The 23,553-nt window shown below is 42.8% G+C and overlaps 1 protein-coding gene across 1 annotated transcript in view; it reads left to right on the top strand.

The window, feature by feature from the left end:
- Nucleotides 1-13,467, top strand: part of ptch2 (patched 2) — a 29,590-nt gene extending 16,123 nt beyond the window's left edge. Inside the window, exons 10-23 of the mRNA XM_041055631.1 lie at nt 594-725; nt 821-976; nt 1,162-1,254; nt 1,350-1,475; nt 2,480-2,867; nt 2,988-3,512; nt 4,075-4,217; nt 4,323-4,503; nt 4,609-4,889; nt 6,488-6,625; nt 7,235-7,377; nt 10,299-10,704; nt 10,805-11,366; nt 11,580-13,467. Coding sequence (XP_040911565.1) covers nt 594-725; nt 821-976; nt 1,162-1,254; nt 1,350-1,475; nt 2,480-2,867; nt 2,988-3,512; nt 4,075-4,217; nt 4,323-4,503; nt 4,609-4,889; nt 6,488-6,625; nt 7,235-7,377; nt 10,299-10,704; nt 10,805-11,366; nt 11,580-11,614 — 3,309 coding nt within the window. The 3' untranslated portion in view covers nt 11,615-13,467. The remainder of the gene's footprint in view (nt 1-593; nt 726-820; nt 977-1,161; nt 1,255-1,349; nt 1,476-2,479; nt 2,868-2,987; nt 3,513-4,074; nt 4,218-4,322; nt 4,504-4,608; nt 4,890-6,487; nt 6,626-7,234; nt 7,378-10,298; nt 10,705-10,804; nt 11,367-11,579) is intronic.
- Nucleotides 13,468-23,553: the final 10,086 nt, after the last annotated feature.

The raw sequence follows: 23,553 nt of genomic DNA, 5'->3' as shown, positions 1-23,553 counted from the left end.
GGAGATAGCGAATGATGATGAAATGCAAGCAGGTAAATAGCTCTTGGGAGCTCTGGGGCCATTCAGAGAGGAGAGAGAGCAGCCTCCTGAGCCATGCGATCCCATCCCTTTCACCTTTGGCCTCACAACCTCTGGCATCTGTGCTCATTACTCCTCAGTTGTCATACACACATGCTAGCACATGAGAAACACACATACACTTTCACACACATGTTTCAAAGGGGACAGGGATCATTCTCCTTTTCTTTTAGGGCCCTAAAATATGGAGAGGCTTGGGGTAGCATTGGTGGTACAGGACTGTGAGTGTAGGATGGTGTATCTTCATGTGAAAGAATAAAAAAGTCTTTGTCATATTCAGCAGCTCAGCCTCACTAAGGCACTTACTGTAACTAACTGTAAATCTGGGGTTTTCAACATCTTTCTTTTGACGATCAAATTATAAATTCTGAAGGTAATATGGAGCAGAATACAGATTCTAGTGTATTTCTCATCTTCAGTGAATTGAATTTTACATTTGTAGCAGCTGGCGTGCTGATTTTTGGCAACTGAGGTATTTTCTACAGCTTAATGACCGACTAAATTGCATCCCTCAGGTGGTCCATCAGAGTATCCCAGCTAACTCCAGCCAGTCCATCCATGCTTTCTCCACCACCACCCTCAACGACATCATGAAATCCTTTTCTGATGTCAGCGTCATCAGGGTGGCCGGAGGATACCTGCTCATGGTGAGCATATTGACTGATTTAAGTCAGATTAGTGAGTTAATTAAAGAGAGTTGATGTGAATTAACTAATATTTAATTCGGATGTCTTCTCTTTAGCTTGCGTATGCCTGTGTGACCATGCTAAGGTGGGACTGTGCTAAGTCCCAGGGGGCTGTGGGGCTGGCCGGGGTGCTGTTGGTGGCCCTGTCAGTGGCTGCAGGACTGGGTCTCTGCTCCCTGCTCGGCCTGTCCTTCAATGCTGCCACCACACAGGTACAACACAAAGGAAACTTCATACAATATGTTGTTTAAGAGGATTTTTTTTGGTTGTAAATCTTCCTGGTCATTTTTTGGTCATTTTTGGTCTGAATTTTGATTTAGAGCCCAGATTTTGGTGTCACACACTTCAAATGTTCATGCTGACCCTTTGTTCTCCATTGATGTTTTTCCCATCCCAGGTGCTTCCCTTCCTGGCACTAGGAATTGGTGTGGATGATATGTTTCTGTTGGCTCACTCCTTCACAGAAGCTGGAAGTAACATCCCTTTCAAGGTACCTTTAAGAGTCCTCTTACTTCTCCACTCCTTCCCTCTCCTCTCCTCTCCCCTCCTCCTCTGTCTGACTCGTGCCTGTGTTTTGTTTTGAAGGAGCGGACAGGAGACTGTTTGCGTCGCACCGGCACCAGTGTGGCTCTGACTTCCATCAACAACATGATTGCATTCTTTATGGCTGCTCTTGTACCCATCCCTGCCTTGCGAGCTTTCTCTTTGCAGGTATGTTTTGCACACACACACACACACACACTTTCACACGCATGTGCACAGACATAAACGCATACGCACAATCGCACACCGAGAGGCCTGAGGCTCCTTTGAAAATGAAAGAGATAACTTAAGAGAGGTGACATTTATTCAGAGCAAGGAAAGCCTTTGTTCCCAGTTTTATAGCCGCTGCACCTACCAGGCCAACTTTTTTGTTTGTGTGTGTGTTTTCACGTGTGTCTGTATACATCCATAAATGTGTGTGCATGTGTTTGTGTGTGTGTACATGTGTGTAACGTGGAATAATCAGAGCAAAGAGAATGATGAACAGACTGAGAGAAGCAGACAGAGAGAGAACGAGAGGGAGAGGGAGGGAGGAGTGGATCAGTATATCACTGGCCCCTTCAAGGCGGTTTGCTCTGATCTGTGACTAACTGTGGGTGGTCCCAAAGACACAAGTGCACACTCAAATACACACACATGGACTTATGCACACTGGAAACCACAGCCAGTTAGAATGTCAGCTTCAGGGGCTGGAGTGAGTGGGGAGGTGGTGGTGGTGATGAAGGGTGATGGTTTCGCTCAGGCTCGCAGCATATATATATATATATATATATATATATATATATATATATATATATATATATATATATATATATATATATATATATATATATATATATATATATATATATATAAAATATAAATATATATATTCCCCTTCTTCTTTCTCTCATTCTTTCTAGTATTTCTTTCTTTCTGGCACTCTTTTCTTTCTTCTCTCTCTCTCTCTCTCTGTCTCTCTCTCCCTCTCCCCTCCTGGCTCGCTTAGTATTCCTGGCTGGTGATTTAGAGTAAGGCTTTTTCTTTACTTTCTGGGTTGTGCTCCGAGACACTAAAAAAATGGAGCCCTGACTCTCCCCAGCTGGCGTAGGGTGCCTGTAATTTCACATAGTGTTCTCTGTCTCTTCTCACTTTGTTTTTCTCTTTTTCTCTGCATGTATTTCTCTCCCTAGGCGGCCATTGTGGTCGTGTTTAACTTCGCCATGGTGCTGCTCATCTTCCCCGCCATCCTCAGTTTGGACCTCCACCGGCGCGAGGACAAGCGGTTGGACGTCCTCTGCTGCCTGTACAGCCCCTGCTCTGACCGCGTCATCCACCTCTCTCCACACGAGCTGTCGGACACCGGAGAGCAGCCGCCCACGCCGACAACCGCAACAGCGCACACGCACCAGTATGCCGCGGGGTCCACGATCACTACCAGCACCCAAATCACCACCACGGTGCAGGCGTTCACTCAGTGCGACGCAGCAGGACAGCATATTGTTACGATTCTACCTCCTACCTCACAAATCTCCACCAGCCCACCTTCCATCATCCTCTGCCCCACTACCCAGGGTCAAGGTGAATAAAAATATATTAAGCTTTTTTTTTTTTTTTTTTGGCCAAGTTCTTCTTTAAAGTCAGTATTTTAAATAAATCATGATGCCAAAATAATTTGCTGTTTGTACTTCTTTCTTCTAGCCATTACACCTTCCCCCACCACCACCTCAGTGCCAGACCCCTACGGCTCCCAGCTCTTCACCCCTACCTCCAGCTCCACACGGGACCTCCTAGCCCAGGTGGAGGACTCCAGATCAGGAAAGAAGTGCGTCCCACTCCCTTTCCTTCACTGGAACCTGTCAAGCTTCGCCAGGGAGAAATACGCCCCTCTGCTCCTCAAGCCGAAAAGCAAAGCCATTGTGGTGGTCCTCTTCCTGGGCCTCCTGGGCCTCAGTCTGTATGGGACCACCATGGTGCACGACGGCCTCTACCTGACCGACATCGTGCCACGCGACACGAAGGAGTATGATTTCATCGACGCCCAGTTTAAGTACTTCTCCTTCTACAACATGTACCTGGTGACCATGGATGGATTTGATTACGCTCGGTCACAGAGGCTGCTGATTCAGCTGCACAACGCTTTTAACTCTGTCAGATACGTGGTCAGAGACAGCGACAACAAACTGCCCCGCATGTGGCTGCACTACTTCCATGACTGGCTCAGAGGTAAGAATTCAAGCCGAGTAATGTTTTTCTTTTTTCTTTTTTTCTTTTTTTTTTTGAACGAGTCATGCAATGACTTACTCTCTTTCCCCCTGAGAGTTTTTGATGATGATATCAGAATCCGGTGGAGGGTGAAACAGGTTTTTTCAGGTGTGCTTTTTACTAAGGACAGGAGTGAGTGGGTGTGTGTGCAGGGGTGAGAATGTGCGAAGGGTGAGTGAAAGTTCAGAGCTCACCCCCATCCACCTGGACTGAGGAGTGGTGCAGTAGACGGGTTGGGGTCATAGGTTATCTTTGCATGTGTGTGTGTCCTCAGGCTAGGACGTGTCAGAGGCCCAGTCAGCAGGAAGTAATAGCTAACAGGTCAATCAGAGCCAGCTGCAAAAAAAAAAAAAAAAAAGAATGACGGAAAAAGAAATGATATTTGATACTGTCAGCATCACTGCCAACATAGGCAGACATGCAGTAAAACACCTATAATTTCATGATAATAGAAATCAGGATATTTATAAGTGACAACCACAATAATCCTTTCTCTTCTGTGTGTGTTTTACCTCTTGCACAGGTCTTCAGGCTGCTTTTGATGCTGACTGGCAGGCAGGCAGGATTACCGCTGACAGCTATCGTAATGGCACAGAGGACGGAGCTCTGGCCTATAAGCTCCTCATCCAGACTGGCTCCAAGAAAGAGCCTTTTAACTACAGCCAGGTATGTCCAAGAGCTGCAAAGAAAAAAATTGTGGATGTGGATGACAACATTATCAGCCGTCTTTTTAACGTTCAGTCTGACAAAACTGGAATCATTTTTCTCTAGTTGACGTCTCGTCGGCTGGTAGATGCAGAGGGTCTGATCCCCCCGGAGGTGTTTTACATTTACCTGACAGTTTGGGTCAGTAATGATCCTTTAGGCTACGCTGCCTCCCAGGCCAACTTCTACCCCCATCCCAGAGAGTGGATTCACGACAAGTATGACACTACGGGGGAGAATCTGCGCAGTATGTGTCTCATCTTTAACACATGATTTTGACCAGAGTGGAAACACCTGAAAAAGACTTGTAGTATGAACATGAAAAGATCTCATATCTCGTCCTCTCTTACAGTCCCGGCTGCAGAGCCCCTGGAGTTTGCCCAGTTTCCCTTCTACCTGAATGGCCTTCGCCAGGCTAGCGACTTTGTGGAGGCCATCGAGAGTGTGCGGGCCATTTGTGACGAGTTTAGCCGCAAGGGTGTGTTCAACTACCCTAACGGATACCCTTTCTTATTCTGGGAGCAGTACATTGGCCTCAGGCACTGGTTCCTGCTGTCGATCAGCGTGGTGCTAGCCTGCACCTTCCTGGTCTGCGCGGTTCTCCTGCTCAACCCCTGGACCGCCGGCATCATTGTAAGCCACCATGTCCCACTCTTCCTCATCCCTCTTATTGCCCCTCTTTTTCCATTTTCGCCTAATTCTGTCTCACCTTTTCTTCCTCATCCTACCTCAACAACATCATTACCCCCTTCCTCCCTCTCCTCTTCTTCCTCTCACTTTCTTCTCACCCTTCTCAGCACAGCTCAATAACGCTGTCTAGGGGGCCCCTTTTTCTCTGTGGAGGGCCAGTGCGCACACACTCACAAACACACACGGGGACCTTTGTCATTCTAATGTAGGCTGGGCCGGCCTTAGAAAAGGAAATGCAAAGGAGCAAGAAAGGCTTTGCCCTCCTGAAGCCTCTACCTCCAGCTCCCTCACCGCTTTTGTCAGAGGGAGAGGGAGAGACTTGGGGACAGGACAGATCTGCCCAGTTGCGACCTTGGCCTGCTAAACCCATCCATCAGGGATATATGTGTATGTGTGTGTGTGTGTGTGTGTGTGTGTGTGTGTGTGTGTGTGTGTGTGTGTGTGTGTGTGTGTGTGTGTGTGTGTGTGTGAGAGAGAGAGAGAGAGAGAGAGAGAGAGAGAGAGAGAGAGAGAGAGAGAGAGAGAGAGAGAGAGAGAGAGAGAGAGAAAGAGAAAGAGAAAGAGAAAGAGACAGAGACAGAGACAGTCTGAGTGTGCAGTGTTTGGAAAACATTTCACACACAAGCTGGTGGGACCGGTGGTCCTTAAGGGCCCCCCAGACTCTCACACACATACACAAATCCACATATCCCTGACCACTGGGGGGGCCGAAGTGTAGCACAACAACAGTGCCAGTTTCATCTGGAATGTGTTTAATTTAAGTAGCGGTCCCTAGCAGCACTGATTGAGACAGCAACACAGCCCAATCTCCTCAGACACACAGAGAGGCACAGCTACATGCATGTATGGTTTCCAAGCATCAGCCTGCCTGTGAGGGTTTCACTCAGCCCGTATGTGGTCGAGCAGTAAAACAGCTTTTATCATTTCCAATTTAACCGTAGCCCAGCTCGTAGTCCCTGCTGGGATCAAAAGCTCCTCTTGGCCGGGAACCGTTTTTTCCTCCTTGTTTTCTAAGACTCGTTGTTGCTGTTTGTATTGTGGTTTACAGTAACATCACACGTTTACTATTAAGACATTAGTAGACTCAAACACTGCATTACTAAGATGTTGTATTAAAATGCCGGAAACAATAAAATAAGCATTGCAGGCTGCTATCTTCTGAAAAACAAGAGTATGTGTCTGAGCTTGGTGTGGTAGGAGTGACAGAGCGCCCACACTCTGTTGTCTCAGGCGCTGTCAATCATTTCAGCCTCCTCAAAGAAGGAAGGAGAGTACGATAAGGAAAGGGGAGGGGGGTTATAGCCTAAGGGTGAGTAATTTGATGCCATGTGGTTGAGATCCTGAGCACAGGGTCAAAGATTGTGTGGGGTGAAGCGGCAAATGGGCTCAACTCATTCACTCAACACAGACATACTCACTTTTATTGTTCATATGCCTTTATTATTATTTTTTTAATTGTTTTACTTGCTCACTTCCTCACCTTCCTGCTGTCAAAAGCGGTTCACCTGGTAACTCTCCTTTTTTCCATGTCTTCTCTTTAGGTGTTTATCTTGGCCATGATGACGGTGGAGTTGTTTGGCATCATGGGTCTGATTGGCATCAAGCTGAGCGCCATCCCCGTTGTCATCCTGATTGCCTCTGTGGGCATTGGCGTGGAGTTCACTGTTCACATTGCACTGGTGAGCCAGCACACTCACTGCAAGAGCACACACATGGATTAACTGTTAGAGGGACTGAGCACTCACAGTTAAACACCTACTTTACTTGAAACCTGAAGCTTCTGGTTTGACTGTGGAATGCCTATTATACACTTACATGTGACCACATTAGAATTAATATGATTGAAAGTCACAAGTGTACTACCAGCTTTATGTGGATTTGCATACCCCAGGGAAGAATTACATTTGATTATAGATTGAATGCACTTTTGCTATGTACAAGGATTTGAAACAGCTATTTCATAAAAGCAATAGGCTTCATTTTGCAAACATTTTTAGTTGTTTCAAAGTGCAAATCACAGTCTCATGTGGCTTCATGCCTGAAATGGAAAGCGATTAAGGTAAAATAAGTGTGATTAAAGATTTACTAGGAAACTTTTGGCTTCCTGGTTCACGCTGGCAGCTCTCTAGCACAGTGTACTGTCTTATAGTGTAGCGTAGCTATCCCCAACAAAACCAAAGGCAGGAATTCTGAAGCGTGCCAAGCTTCACCGCAAGCACAACTTTTGTGTGATCGGCAAGATTTCCAACTCATTTCTCTTCCCCACCCCCACCACCCCTCCGCCACAGGGCTTCCTGACAGCGATTGGCAACAGAAACAAGCGCTCGGCAGTGGCTCTGGAGCACATGTTTGCCCCGGTGGTTGATGGAGCGATCTCCACGCTGCTGGGCGTTCTCATGCTGGCAGGGTCAGAGTTTGACTTCATCATGAGGTGAGAAGCTGTATGTATGTACATCTGTTTGTATGTGTAAGTGTGTATGTCTGCAATTGCCAAGTTGTGCTGACCTTGTTCTTATGTGTGAGAGAGTGACAGTGTTCACTTTGGCAGCAGTGGTGTCTACACCCTCCACAGCCCATATGTTACCTTAACGAGAAGCAGTGTTTTGGTTTTACTCCATTGGTGTGTCTGTGTGTGTGGAGTCAGTTGTCTAGCCTCACTTGGGGACAGAGGGGACAGGAGGAAGCCTTGTGGGGGGTCAGGGATGCATGCAGGTGGAAATGTTATACCCCTATTTATGCACACACACACCCGCACACACACAGAGTGACAAATATGCACCTGGTTCTGTCACTCTGGCCAAACACACATCCGTCTCCCCAACCTCAGAGCACAACAAATGGGGAAAACATCAAGGGTGTGTAGCAGCTGCTCGTAAACATGGAAGTGTTCTGCTACCCACTGGGTGGTGTCTCTCTCTCACACGTTCTCACTGATTCTTTCACATGGACGCATACACAAACACACAAGAGGGAATCTGTAAAAATTCCTATCACCCGTTTGGCATTCTCTCCTTCAGTGTTAGGTGCCGTAATAAAAAGTGGAGCTAAATTTGAACTGGTCAGCCAGTCAGATGGTGTGTAGCCCACCAACAGACATCACTCCTCTGTGTGTGAGTCAGTGTGTGTGTGTGTGTATGGGCACGCGCAAGAGTAAACTTTGTAAGTATGTATATGTGTGTGCATGTTTTCTACCACTGTTTCATGGTCAGAGTGGAAAAAAAGGCGAATAGCTCGATGTTTTTCAGCCGAATGTGGTCTCGGCCCAAACCCGAAACCACAACCTTGAGCTCACAGACTGCAACAGGCCTCCATGACATAAAAAGCACAGTTTTTCTGCAGAAACAGAGACAGACGCAGAGAGAGAGAGAGAGAAGGAGAAGGAGAAGAACTCTGAGGGTGGCTTCTTTGCAAGGATATGAAGTCCTGATGGGTGGGTAGATGGATGTTAGATGAACGGCTCCTGGAAAGATAAAGAGGCGTAAATATGTAGGAGCAGAGAAAAAAAAACTAATAGGAACTTGGATTGGGATTAAGGGAATCCTAGAGAGTATTTTCAGCATCTTGTTTTTCTTCTTTTCTCCCATGTTTGTGAGAGAGAACATTTTCAGAGGACGGGGTGAGAAAGAGACAGAGGGGTCTAGTATCTCTGTTGGAGGTCTTGTTTAGCTGTAGCTGTAGCTGTGGTCGGGTGAATGGGGCAAGCCAGAGCTGACTAGCTGGGGAGTAGCATAAATATACTGCTGTAAACATCTCCTGGCCTTGTAATGCGCTGAATAAACAGCAAGCCTAATTCAGCTCTGCCCAGAGTCCTCTCTCTCACACACACACACACACGTACACTTACGTAGCATGCGTGCACACACATGCGGGCCACACATGCGTGCACACACGCACAGACACACACAAGGAAAAATGCACATATGTACAGGCATGTAAACACTTACGCTCTGTTTCTCACACACACACACACACGACTCCCCAGGCCCTGACAACGAATGGAAAAGATTACAGTTTATATAAACAACAGAATTCCTAACAGTGAGACACTGTTGGAGGTCCCACCAAAGTCTCACTCTCTTGCTTTCTGTCTCACTCTTCTCTTGTTTTTTTTTTCCAGCATGTAAAGAAGTTGAAGAGTAGCTTTGTGTAAAATAAGCAAGAGAGCTCAAAAATGGAGTCTAGCGCTGTGCCATGAAAACAGAGATGACCTGTTTGTGATTTCAGCTCCCGCTTGCGAACGTGCTCTAATTCAATCAAGCACGCCAATTCAATATCTGTGTGTGGTTTAAAGACGGTCATGGTTTGAGCAGACAGCAAGAAATTGAAAATATCTCCCTGAAGTGTTTTGTCAAATCTGGTTAGGATGACATGCATTATGCCTCTGATAAAGGAGGAAAACAAGGACAGCGGTTAAAAAGAAAAGGGGGAAACATGTCAGAGAGAGCGGAGAGAGGATAAGTGCAGTGAAATAACACCCAACACGCAGGCCATGAACTGAAAGAAAGAAAGAATGACCTTTTGTCAAGTGAAGTAGTTGTAATAACTGTAGTAGTCGTCCATTCAGAGGAGAGAAGCATGTTTCCAGAGCACTCCGCAGCTTTTATCCCTGTCCTTGTTTGCTTTTTTTTCTTCATTCCAACAATCATTTTTTTTCCCTCCCTCTTTCTTTTACCTCTTTAAGTCTGGCTAGTGGTTAGCATCTCACTGTCTCTCTCTTTCTGCTTTCTGTTAGTGTTTAAGTGGAGTCCTCTCTAATTTTCTTGGGGAGCTCTTTCTTGTGGCCTGCCTCCACCCCTGGCCTCCTCAGAGCTCCGCTGAGATGCACGCAGACACACACAAAAAAGAAAAAAAAAAACACACACACACACACATACGCACACAGTGTGAGTGAAAAACAGAGCGAGAGAAAGTCTTGTAGCAGCAGCAGTGGAGGCATCAAAGCATGTTTTAGTTGGACTGAGCGGGGAATCAGATTTGCACCCCCCGTGCCTTTGATACACAAACAGTGGGCTTTCCCTGACTTCTTCCCCTGAGCTACTTCCCTTCCTCATGTGCCAACTATGTGTGTGTTTTTGGAATCATGCACACGCATGCGTGTATGTATGTTCTTGACCATAAAAACAAAAACACAAAATTGCATAAAGATGTATGCCAAATTTTAAATGTTTCCCACTTTGTGTAAAAGTGTCACAAGTTTTTCTGATCCATCTGAATTTTAACCAAATTGAAAAATAAATTAAACTTTAGGAACAGAGAGATCACAACATTCTAGTTTGAATCTCTATCTAGTGCTAATTGTGACTTTCTTAGGTTCAAGGTCAAACTAACATCCCTCATCTTTCTCTCCTTCAGGTATTTCTTTGCTGTGTTGGCCATCCTGACTGTGTTGGGGATGCTGAATGGTTTAGTTCTCCTGCCAGTCCTCCTTTCCATGATGGGGCCTCCAGCTGAGGTCACCCCGGTTGATAACGCCAGCCGCCTGCCCACGCCTTCCCCCGAACCTCCACTTCCCCCACCCATGACCCATCATGGGTACTACACGGGCCACCACAACCCGCGGTCATCTCGTCAACAAGCATTTTCGGAGTCGTCAGACTCTGAATATTACTCTGAGATGACCACCACGTCAGGGATCGGGGAAGAGGATTACAAGTACTGTGACCGGAGCGCATACATAGCATCGCACACCAACGTTCCCCCTACTACATCTCACATACTGCTGGAAGCCAGCAAGAACCCCAGCTTCCCCAAGCTCACGGTACGCACACAGATAAGATAGGAACCCCTCCTGTATGATCGAGTGATCTTCAAATATTATGTTTTTCTCAAAGTAATTTATGAAAATGTGTTTGTTATAGGTGGTGAAGCCATTCAAAGAAAATTCTGCAGGCACCGGTGGGAGGATAGAACCGTTAAATGAATCTTCACACAGCCTCAGCTCCCAGGTTACATGCTGGGATGGAAACAAGCGGGAGCAGCAGCAGGGCCTCCACAGGCTCCAGGCTCAGCCCAGTCAACACTTACCCAGCGACAGAGCTCACTTCCCTGGGAGGACTTGTCAAAGCGGCCCCAGGCTTCAGAATGGCAGAGGGCCTCAGCCAAACAGGACTAAAGGGCCTAGCTATAGCAATAGCACCTCCGCACTGCCGACGCAACAAAGCTCAACTGGGGGACCTGTTACCATGGTTACAGCCACCGCCTCTGTGACGGTGGCTGTACATCCCACCTTGCCAGGGGCGGCGTACCAAGGCTACATGCATGAAGGTTTTGACACGGACAGTGAGTCGGACTGTTTTGAGGCTGCTAAGAGGACTTGTAGTGACAAAACAAACTTTTCTTCATGTAAGAGAGACTCTCTAGAGATCCAGGACTTGGAAGCAACACAGTGCCAGACAGAGCATCAGCTCAGCAAGACACAAGGTGAGTCAGTCAATCTTGTATTTAACCTGACTTGTAAACTTCTAAACACACACACTGCAAACCCACATTTAACCTAACAACAAAACAAGAAATACATGTAGTCTTTAAATGATATCACACAGTTTCTAGTTGTTCTAACCTTCATTTCTCTTTGTTTGATCCCAGTTAAGCAATGTCTAATTCTTTTCTCTCCTCTGCGTTTGTCTGCTGCAGGTGGGTTGAGGATCCAGGCAGCCAAAGATTGCTAGACTCTCTCACATGCTGTGCCTTCTCCCTTCGGGTCCCTGGCTGCTTCCCAGAGCACCTTGACGCCTGCATGGCGCCACATCACATCTTGAACTCTCAACTGTACATAGACTTCACACACAAAAAAAGGAGAGGATTTATTTCAAGGACATATTAAGAAAAAAACTGACTTGTTTTAAGAATTATATAAATCTATGAGTATATATTTTAATACTAAAAAAAGAGGGAAGCTATTTAAAAGAGTACTGTATAACTTGGGTATACTCTTGTGTAAAAGTTCAGATGTAAAAGATTATTTTTTTTGTGGGGTGGTTGATTTTTTTTGTCCCCTCACAGTGTATAGAATAAGAAATGTGCTATATGTAAAAAGTGTCCACAAAAAGTGAGATGTTATTAAGATATTAGGCTATTGAACATACATGGTCAGTGTTTTATTTCTATTTGTATTGTTATATTTTCTTTTCTTTTTTTTGTTGTTTTTTTTTTGCTGCTACACTTCAAAATAATTTTAAGTGATTTGCCTTAAAAAATGCAGTACCCTCCTCTTCTCCCTCTTGCTTAAGTCAATATACTTTGTAACCATCTCACAGTATTATACTGTGAGATATTCTGCCTCTGAAACACTCTCTTTTGTATTTTGAGTATAGATATTCTCTGTCACAGTGTGCACTGTAAAAAAAAAAAAAAAAGAAAAGCAGAGAATTACACAGCAGTTACTGTTTTCCTAACAGTAGTAACCACCGTGCCTTCAGTATGTCCCGTTATCCTTGTTAATACAGCATTCAGAGCTCAGTATTACGTTCATGCTTTAGAGAAAAAATGTTTTACCTGTTGCGTCTCTGTCTCGTCCAGACACAGAATGTTTGTCCAGAAGACCTAGTAGATTGATGTCAGTTATCACCGTCACCTGTCCATCTGTGGGAATATTTTTAAATGTGATCGGTTTGTCAACATGTTGGCTGGGTCACATCTAATCCATATTTCACATTTCATGTTAAATCTTTGTCTGGGTGTCCCAATGTCCTCTGCAGTTTGAAACTACTTGAAGGAGCTGTGATAAGATTTTTTTTTTTCTTCTGCAGTTTTTGTAAGCTCTACAGTGGGTGAAGTTCACATTTGTCACTTTATTGCAAAAGTGTTGTTCACCTTCTTGTGTTATTTTGAAAGGGAATTATAAAATCCGATGCAAAGGGAGTGATTTTATTTTATTATTATTTTCTTCTTTTTTCTTTGCTGGCTGCTTCAGGGTTGTAACACGTTCACGTTGTTGAGACCCTGTGCAATTAATGCATTATGTAAACTGGTTCAGTCTGTCTAATGCTTCGACCTGCTCTGACTCACTTTCTAATGTCTCACTCTTCTTTTTAATACAAACCTCATATATGCCACATTCTTCTTTCAATTAATTTGCTTTACAAAGTTTCTGTTGTTCTTGTTCAGTATTGGTCTCATCACTGCCAGGTTAAATTGCAGGGAAAAACTTGCCAATCTATTTTTTTTTTTCATGTAATTTTTTAAGTGGCAGCTTTGGTTTCTTTTGTAAATATGAAAGAAGAGTTAAGTAGCTACTGTGCAGTTGTGAATAAGTCAGCAAAACGGGCAAAGGACCATTTACAGTTCGATCAGACCGTAGACAGCCAGGAGGTGTTGTCAGACCTTGGCGAGGAGTTTATAGTGAGGGGGGTTGAGGGGGGAGCTCCTGCATTAGTTTGTAGTTTATTTCAAAAAAATTGTTAATGTCATGCCATATAAATTATTTATATTAAAAATTTATTTTTGTAGTTTGTACAGATGTTAGTATCTAGACTGAAGTTCTATTTTTAAAGAGTAAATATATATTATATATAAATATATCTATTTGTTGCTGAGTTTGTTTTTGTTTTGTTGTTTTGTTTGCATTTTTGGATGGGGGGGGGGTTATGGGAGGGAGGGGTTGGACAACACTTTAGAGCAGAGGCCTTTTTCTTTTTTTTTCTTTTTTTTTGTGGAGCAAAGGGGGCAGTTGGAGGACCATGAAGGAGAAGGTGTGTAGGAATGTGTTACACCTTGTTTTTACAGTTCCTCTTGGCCCTTTCTTCTCTGTTGTCATTTTTTAAAGAAAAAATGTTCTTGTCCATGTCTAAAACACTGTGACTTCTGAAAACTATGCTCAAGAAAACCCTCGCGTGACCGTTATGTTCCCTCACCTGCTATAGAAATTTAACTAACAAAATAAATTGAATGAAAAAAGTGTTTCTGTGGTCTTTGCCAGTCTTTTGTGTGTGTTTGCCTGTGACCCTGTGAAGAGATAAAGGGTCAGTACTGTTATCACAAATGCAGAGCTAGCTCTCACTGTGTTTGCTGGTCAAATACACACTTTAAATAGGACTACTGCAATATCAAGGTGTATTGTTGAAATGTCAAACAAAAGGTTTGATGTCAGCATGTTGATGTTGTAAACCCAAAAGTATCCATATATCTATTGTAAGTGAATTTATTTTCTAAACGTCATTGAAACAATGAAGTCAGATGCTCAAGATACTTTCATTGAGGCAGACTCATGAATCAAGGACAAACAACTATTTTCATTCAACAAAGGTTATACAAGACATAACACAACAGATGCACTTGTGGAGATCAACAGTCCCTCATCATTACTGTATTATTGCACCAGCAAAGAGATTTAAATCATTCATCATTACCAAAAGATGAACCCTGTCCATTTTGGGCGCACTACTTGGGTTGTGTCATATGAAAAATTTGTTTCATAGACATGAAGATTGCTCAAGACACATTCATTATAGATAATTTAGATAGACAACTCATTGTCTTTTATTATTTCTTTTTGCCTGAGGTGAGTGTTTTCATATTGTGCAAGCACAATATTAGATTGCGCTCTGCTTCCTGTCAGTCACCTGACACCCACTGAGAGACCCACAAGCCTGGGTTAGGAAATAATCCTTCAAAAAGTGTTGCCCTACAAACTTAACTATCACATCAATGCCTGTTAGCACTCTTTTTTTTTTATATCAGTGCACATGTGGTTGCATGTGTTTTCCTACTGTATGGGGCTATTTAAAACATCTCCACTTCAGGAACAATGACTCAGCATTGAGAAGCACTGAACTGGAGCAGTGAACCACCTGGAGAGTGTCTGGGATCAGTGGCTTCCTGGATCATTGTTGTGACTCATCTGTCTAAATCTCTGCCATTGCACACACACACACACACACACACACACACACACACACACACACACACACACACACACACACACACACACACACACACACACACACACACACACACACACACACACACACACACACACACACACACACACGCACGCACGCACGCACGCACGCACGCAAATATCATCATATGCTTATGAGCACTGCACATTCTTAGGAACCCAAACACAAAACAGACTACATACTCACACATATATATACACCCGCTTGCCTCCTCATACACAAATACACAAACATGCACACACACACCACACACACACCACACACACACACAGGCCCACCTGTGTAGATGAAAGGTAGATGCTGTAAATTCCTTCGCTTCCCACACAACAGCTCCTCGTTTGTCAGCCCAAGCAAAGCAGTCCATGTCTGAATCTGATACCTCAGTCTTTTGAAGTTACTGTCATGCTAGTCCACCTCTAAACCAAACCTTGTACACACTCGCACACACGCATGTAGCAGCAGACAGTACGACACAATGGCTATGTAGTTCAACACAAGCTATGCTTAATTTTCATTTATTTAATGTGTAGTCTCTCTGTCTCACACAAGCACACCCACACCCACACACACGCACACACACACGCAAAAGCAGTAAACAATGCTGACCAGATTGACTTTGTTTAAAAGTTGTAGGTCAATGAGATCAAGTCTGCCCCCAAAATGATACCATCCTGGGAGCACATGTTGTATTTAATGTTACAGCTCAGTGACAAGATAATGAAAACATGCTGTCCACTTATGGGTCATTGCAGGGATAGAGCCTATCCCAGCATGCACCAGCATGGTGGAAATCAGGTAAACAACTGTTCAGGCTAATATTTGCAGCTATGAGCACAGTAGTGTTTCAGAAGTTACTGAGGAGCAGATTTTTGCCATATTAGAAACCCAGGGGAAGAAAAGCTGAGCTCAAAAAAGTCAGCTTTGCTAAGGACTCTCTAAGGCAGAGGTGTCGAAACTGTTCCACAAAGGACCGTGTGGCTGCAGGTTTTTGTTCCAACCAAGCAGCAGCACACCAGACTTGACTCATTTAATCAACTGATCCCAGTCTTCAGACAGCTGCTTGGTCAAACTGTGTGCTCTTGATTGGTTGGAACAAAAACCTGCAGCCACCTGCAGGTTTGGACACTTCTGCTCTAAGGTGTGTCTTGCTAATCACCAAACCACTGTACCGCATCTTTATAGTCAAAATACTCATTGTATTTTATGTGTTTTGTAATACAAAACATTTTAATTGAAGAGTACACTGAGGTTAGGCCATAAAAAACTCTGAAGCACCCATTCATTTTCTTCTAAGTGTCCCAGAAAGAAATTAATGAAATAATCAAGTTCAAATGTGATGACACAGGCTGGTTTCAATAGACTTAACCCACACTAACGCACACACGCAACTTTGGGATCGCTGAGTTTCCCACCAGCACAAGACATTGTGCAGGGGTATATCAGCTGAGAAGAGAGATAACTTTGCAGTTTCATGGGCCTAAACCTTTTTCTGTGTTTTGGGTTAGGAAGAGGATTTTTAGGTTTTAGACAGGTTTGCCACTTTAACCAAAAAACACTGCCGCCGAGCATCTTTGTGTACTCCTACTAACTGACACACTAGGAAATGAAAATATTCTGCCATTACATGGTTCCTGGTGTATGTGTGTGTGTGTCTTATGAGTGTTTGGTCATGTTGGGAAGCTGTCAAGATGTGTGTAATGCAGATGTAATACCCCATCTGCATTCTCACACTTAATCAGTTGTGTGTGAAACAGTTTTGATCCCATCATTACTGAAATCTTTCTTGTCTATTTCATGTTGTGACTGAGCAGCACAAAAACAATCTGATGTCAGAGAGAAGGGGTCCAAAGGGTGAACAAAGGACACTGTAAACTCTTTCAAATTGCAGTAAATCTGTCAACTTTATCACTGGCACAATAGTTGCGAAAACACTTCAGCCCTTAAATACAAGTGACGCGGTTTGATTTTGACACTTTATGATTGTGATGATTGTCTTTTGACAACTGGTCAAAAGATACATGCCACTGTTGAGAGGTGGAGTTGCTTAGTCTGTTTGACCGTGTTGTTGCACAGTCTCAGTCCCAAGCACATCTTTTTTATGCTGCTTTTCCTCTGTGCTGAAAGCAAAGTTTTATATTTGCACATTTTTGTGAAGATGTAGGGACATGAGCAATGATGAGGTGACAGGAACGTTGATGTCAGGTGCTGAAATGGTGGTTAAAAGAGCTGCCTTCCTCCTCTCCTGTGTGGGAGTGCAGTGTGTGGCTGATAGTCCAGATAGCACAATCTCCTAGTGCCAACTCCTGACCTGTGTGTGAAGGTGAGATCAATGGAGGAAAAGAAAACAGAATGAAGGAACAAAAGACTGAACTCGTGATATGGTGACGCTGGTGTTAGTGTGTATGAATGTGTGTGTGTGTGTGTGTGACTGTGTGCACTGCTTGGGTGGCCTGAGGATGAGCTCCCATTGTTGCTGGAATTCAATAGGGCTGATTAGTAAAGAAAAGTGTGTGTGTATGTGTGTGTGTGCGTGCGTGTGTGTGTGTGCACGCTCACGCAAAAACATGCACTGGCATGCATGTCTGCGTGAAGCAGGGGGTGGTGGTGTATGTGTTTGTACTTTTGCACTAAGCGCAGCAGAGAAGAATGGGGGAATTAGTTTTAAAGCCAGCGAGAAAGCAGACTTCAGGGTGACATACCACACAGATCTGGGGAATAGGGATTGTTTCTGTTCACATCCACATTAATGCTTTCTTCCTTCTAGAATAACTCTCTTGCAGCCACAAATACAGAGCTAGATATTTTTTAAAAAAGTATAGATATGTTTATTAAGAGGCAACACAACTCGTTCAGATATTACAATGATTCAGATATCTGTTGAAGAGTTCTTGTTAGTTCTTGTTGGATTTGAAAAGTAAACCGGCAATAATCCAGAAGTCGGTCCCTAGATTGAAACTCAAACCATTACTGGAATTTTAATTAACTCTTAAAAATATCATGTGATCCCATTTCCTAGTTTCATGGCACTAAGTTGATTTTTGTCTCCTAACTTACCCTCAGTAGGGGACGGCTCAGATATAAGACCATACTTTTCTTTCTTCTATCAATATTCAACAAAACATGGGACAGTTACCCTTTACACGTTTGAATATTCCAATCAAAGAACTTATCCAAAAGCAGGGACTGGGAGGTGCCATAAAAAAAAAAACTGAACCTGTCAAAGCCCCTGAAAAACTCTGAATTTGAAAAATTGATGAATTGCACATGAGAGTGGTATCAATCAGCTTATCTGCCTCTTAGAAAGAAAGGAGAGTATCACAAAATATGAAACTATTCCAACTCATGGCCATCTCTCACTTTAACCCATCTTTTTTTTATCGTTGTTGCCAAAATCTTTCCATCAAATCTTCTTTAACCAATCCATGAACATATCAATTTACTTATTCACTCACTTAATCATACAATCATTTGGTTTTCTCATCATTCTGAGTCTGTTTTCTAAAATAGGAAGTTCCGTCGAGAGTTGAGTCTCTCTGCTGCTGCATGTATTTATATGTGTTCCTGCACTGTGATTGCACACTGCAGCAGATTATTGCTCCGACTCCGAGTTTGTCTAATCATCTCTCGGAGAAACAGAGGAAGAACGAGATCAATATTTACTGAAAACGCTTCTCAACCTAACAAATGTGTTTGTAATCTATGCCCCGAGTGTGTGTGTGTGTGTGTTTGATATACCTTGGCCGTGACCGGGTCCATTGAGGGATGGCAGGAGAAGGAGGAGGAATACGAAGTTCCAGGCAATCATGCAGACAGGCGGGAGGGCCTGTATAGTGTAAACATGTTTTAAATAAACAGGAACCAGCGTAATGCCCTTTTAATTGATTCATTCTGTGCTTTGCTGTTTACAGAAGGGCCTAAATATGAGCTCGTAAGGCAGAGGCCTTGTGTTTATAAGTGGTTTGTTTAGTTCAAACAATAACAGTTTGAACACCAGACGTAGCTATGGATCAGCCGTGATGCGCTGCGCTGTAGTGCTCTGTGGTATTGAATTTTTTTGTTGTGTTTTTTGTGTTTCATGCATGTCTCTCTTTCTCTACATCACTCTCTTTGTGTACATGTGTGTTTCCATCCGAGAGCCCCATTTTAGCAGAGAATAAATGAGCTAAAGCAGCTCTCTACAGTACCCCGCTGTCTCCTCTTTACAATTTGCAGGCCAGCCAGGGTATGTTGGTGTGTGTATGTGTGACTGAAGTTTAAATTGCAGCCACAGTGTAATGATATGGTGGCATGGCATTGAGGGGTGCTCCAAAGGGAGGGCGGGGGTTGGTAATTAAACATATGCAGACACAGACACTTACAGAGCTTGACACACACACACACAGTCAGACACACAGAGAGCGAGAGAAAGAGAGCAAAGCTAAACACATCCAAGTGGGGTAGTAAAAGCTAATGAAGGTTCAGCACTAGGCTGGCACAGACAGCCATTTCATGTGGTGAAGAGGAGAGAAGGAGGAGGACTGGGGCAGGCTGGGGAGCAATATGCCAGAGCCTTACTCCACTGCAAGTTAGGCAAACCAGAGGATAAACTATAATTGACACCATCCATGAGTGTGGTTTTTCAATATCGTTTGTCTCGGGGTCTGTCAAATCATTGTCTATGCAATGGAAAATGCAAACAATGGCATTAACACATTTGGGGAGCACTGACAATAAAACTAACACTACAGTGTTGTTAGTTTATTACAGTACTGTGAGATTTAAGTACAAAATCGGACCAGCACAGGTCCATCTGAAAAAATCAGGCACTCACAAGAGTATTTGACAGTGTTAATGTTTGGATAAACTGTAAATTTGGGAATAACATAGGGAAGTTAGTCACTAGGTCAGTCTATAGAGCATGTGGCTTTACATACAAGCAATACAAATATATGTCAATAGATGCACAGTGTCTTACACCAAAATAACTGTGGCAATCTTTTGTTTTTAATGGTGGTGACATATTTGATGATAAACCAAAGTTTGCTGTGGTGTTTCTTAACCACACTTCAGAACTCACAGTGTGGCCAGTGCTGTGGTTTCTTTATAAAATTTGAATTTATAAGTCTTTTTTTTCTTTTTTCTTTTCAAGCTATCTTGGTCATTCTAACTACTAATTTTCTATTTGTCTCACACAGAGGCTGTTGCCGCTTTTCTTAACAAACAACACATTACTTATCATGAGCCAAAGAAATGTTGCCAGAAAATATGTAACTAAAATTTGCTGTTCTGTTCTAATCATCGATGCTGGGCAAAAGTAATCCAAGCTGAGTGAGTCAGAGGTTCACAACCTTTTATAGAGAGGTGAGTCTAAGTTTTAATTCCACAACATTAAAATATTATCGTGATGTGTCAGCTCATTTCTTAGCACTGAAAAGAAAGTCTTTATCCTATTACATAACTGTTGCATTTTGATGAATCTTCTTCTCTGCAGTCTGCTGTTACAGTAAGATTACTGCATCCTCTCTGCTTCTTTCAAGACTTTTGTTGAAATTTGAGTAGAATAATATAGAATATTCCTTATAGAATAAGGAAAAATGATACACAAGAGTAAAGGTAAATTACATTAACTCTAAAAAAAAAGTTGATTTGTGATGAAAACATTTTGCAATTATTGCACAGCACTGCCAGGTTTTTTTTCTCTTAACATAAGAAAATAACTGAGAAAAATAATAACTTTGAGACTCAATAACAGACAAATAACAGACAAAAATGACTTGATAAGATGGAACTTTCTGCAGTGCATCCCATCGCTGTGGTTTCAGGGAAGGCTGTAAAACTCTGGGTGTAGGTGTAGTTGTTCTTTGAGCTCTTGGGGTCCACATGTTGTACCCTGCACTATGCAAGCAAACATATGACTTCTCTGGTGAGTCCCATAAAAAAGAAAAAAAGAAACACTGGTGGGTTTAAAGGATTAATTTCAAAAGCACACTGACACATTTCTGTGCTATTCATGGTTTGTGGTTTCGACTGGTGTTCCCTTAAAGAGGCTGTATGCAGGCCTGCTGTATCTCAATCTTTATGGTTCATGAAAAGAAACTGATTGAATTCAAGAATAGAATTTACGGGCTAATTTTACACTCGTGGACTGAACTTTGTTTCAGATGCATTTTGTGCCGTCAGTTAACTTTCAATGGAAAAATTTAAATTAAGTTTTAAGATGAAAACCTTATTTTGCTGTCTTAATTTTTGCAGTTTGGTAGCTTTCTCTGCTCTCTGTAGCATGAAGTGGAAAACTAATGAGGACCAACAGGGAAATTATGAGTGACAGAGTGGCCCAGTGGACTAGTTACTGACCGAATGGAGAAACAGAGAAACCAAGTGCTACACTCTGTTGCTGAACATGCATGTGTGGCTGTGGGTGTAAAGCTATAACACTAATGGTAATCTGACACTGTAGCAGACAAGACCATAATGTCTTAAAATGTCTTAAAAGTGACCTAGAAATGTCCTATGCGTCTTTTATTTCTTGCATCAAAAGTGCTGTACTTGTTATTTAAGCAAAGTTTGAAAATGCTGCTTTACTCTAGATAATGAATTACAGTCCGTGTGCAAAAAAAGTAAGTAAAGCATGAACATATTTTATGGTGACTGAAGCACCAGCATTGGACATACACAGTGCTGAATGAATGTAACCACTGTGTCCTTCAACATCTGCAACTTGCTCTGACCAACAGAGGGCGTGGTGACAACAAAACTAAAATTAAATATGATTAGTGTTGTTAAAAAAGAACATGTTCAATTACAAAACAGATTACATATTAATGGTCACTCAAGAATGCATTCTTGCATCAGATGAACACGGAGGCCAAAGACAGAAGAACTGATCATATTGAAATGGGCCATAACCTCACCAGCCTTGATTCATCCAACCAGAGTCAGTTACAGGAACTTATCAGTGGGTCTGAGTGAGATCTCCACAGAGTCAAGGAACAGTCACCCTAACTATGCGACCACTGACATTCATGTGTTTTGAGTCATTCGGTGTGATGTTCACAGATTTCTCGTTACTTTGTTACACACACACACACACACACACACACACACATAATTTGTGCACAAAGGACCACACACAGGCATCTGAATATTCACAGACACCATCATGAGTTCAACACCCTACTGAGTCGATGAAGTAGAAACACAAAAGGTCTTACACACACATGACTGTATAGTATTTCATGACAACCAGCATGTTTAAGCAGCAAGAAGAAGATTCTTTCATATCTGTCACTCCTGACACAGAACAAATTGCTGAGAGTGTGAGCTAGCAGGCCAACTCCTGGTAGCAAAATATAGGTTACTGAAACCCCAATCCACTACACTGTGATATTTAACATGGCAGTAACAGCGTAGTGTCTCTAAAATGCAGATGAGGTGAGTGGAGAAAGGGCTTGTTGCAGGATGGATCTATTTATTCTGCATAAAGCCTCACTTTTGTTCAAATCCAAATTAAACATTTAACTCATTGAATGTGCTGAGCAGTTTCTGTCTCATACTGTAACGTTGCCTGATTTGTGAGATGTGTTGCTAGCAAACCACTTACTAAGCAAAGTAAGGTGATTCTGTTAATCTATATTAATTACATATTGGTGCAAAACTGTTCCAGTGAACTGCTATCAGTGGAGGGATGTTGTGGTACTGTAGATGTAACCAGCCTGTGGACAGACAAGCCGTTCCCGTAGTGTAACTGCAGCTGTGTGTACCTCTCTGACCGCTCTTTACTGCAGAGGCCAAATAAATAAACAAAATTATAGCTGAAGAAACAAATAAAATTTGCCAGCTGGGCAAACTTAGGTGGCTGTTGGCACAGGGCTGGGTCAGTGTGGCAGAGCTCAAAGGTGAATAAACTGCTTACTGAACTATTTCACTTGCTTGTGTTTGAAAAGTAAGCTTAGTCTATATGGAAGCTTTTCTTAAATGATGGGCCGGGAACCAAAATGGGTCACTGGCATGTTTCAGTGGATCCCCACATGCCAAGAATACTAATATGCATTAATGAGTGAATGTTCCAGGCGCATTGAGAATTTGCTCAGTTTGGCTCCTTGGCTGGAGAAGTTTTAAATCCCTGCTGTAGCTTTGCTGGACACACACTAAGTTCAGTATTGAAATGATAAATCAAACCAGACCGTTGGTTGGTTGACACTACAGAAAAATACACTTTGAGGAGAAAAGTTTTATTCTCATTTTGGCTCACTTGACAAGTTGTCTTGTTAGTGCTTTTATTTCCAAGTCCACAGTTTGCTGTAACTGGCTGGTTTCTGTTTGCAGCCATATTGCTCTCTGCTGGTCATATCGTATAATGCAACACAACCATCACACATTGGGGTAAGCCTAAAAGCCCTCCTAATCTCACAGCACTAAGAGGTTTTCCTTTAAATAAGAGCTGAAAATTAATGATTAATTTTTATTTTTTTAATTAAAACTCTACAACATGTGTTGCTTTAATCTCTCTTTATGATCTTATTGATCTCTATTTCCTTATCACTGAGAGTTGTGGCAATCAAAAATCAAAAGTCTATTGCATTTAAGAGTTGCTCCTTGAGGCACAATGATTAATTTTGACCTAATAATAACATATTTCTTCCCTTTTTGAGACCCCAAATATTAAAGTCTTCTAACGACTTAAAGTGTGGACAGCAAATTCAGTGTTTGTCAAGGCATTACATAATTAA

Source organism: Toxotes jaculatrix, chromosome 14 (assembly GCF_017976425.1).
Source record: "Toxotes jaculatrix isolate fToxJac2 chromosome 14, fToxJac2.pri, whole genome shotgun sequence".
Taxonomy (NCBI): Eukaryota; Metazoa; Chordata; class Actinopteri; family Toxotidae; genus Toxotes; species Toxotes jaculatrix.
Note: the sequence above shows the minus strand (reverse complement) of the source record. Positions and strands in the feature narration are given on the sequence as shown.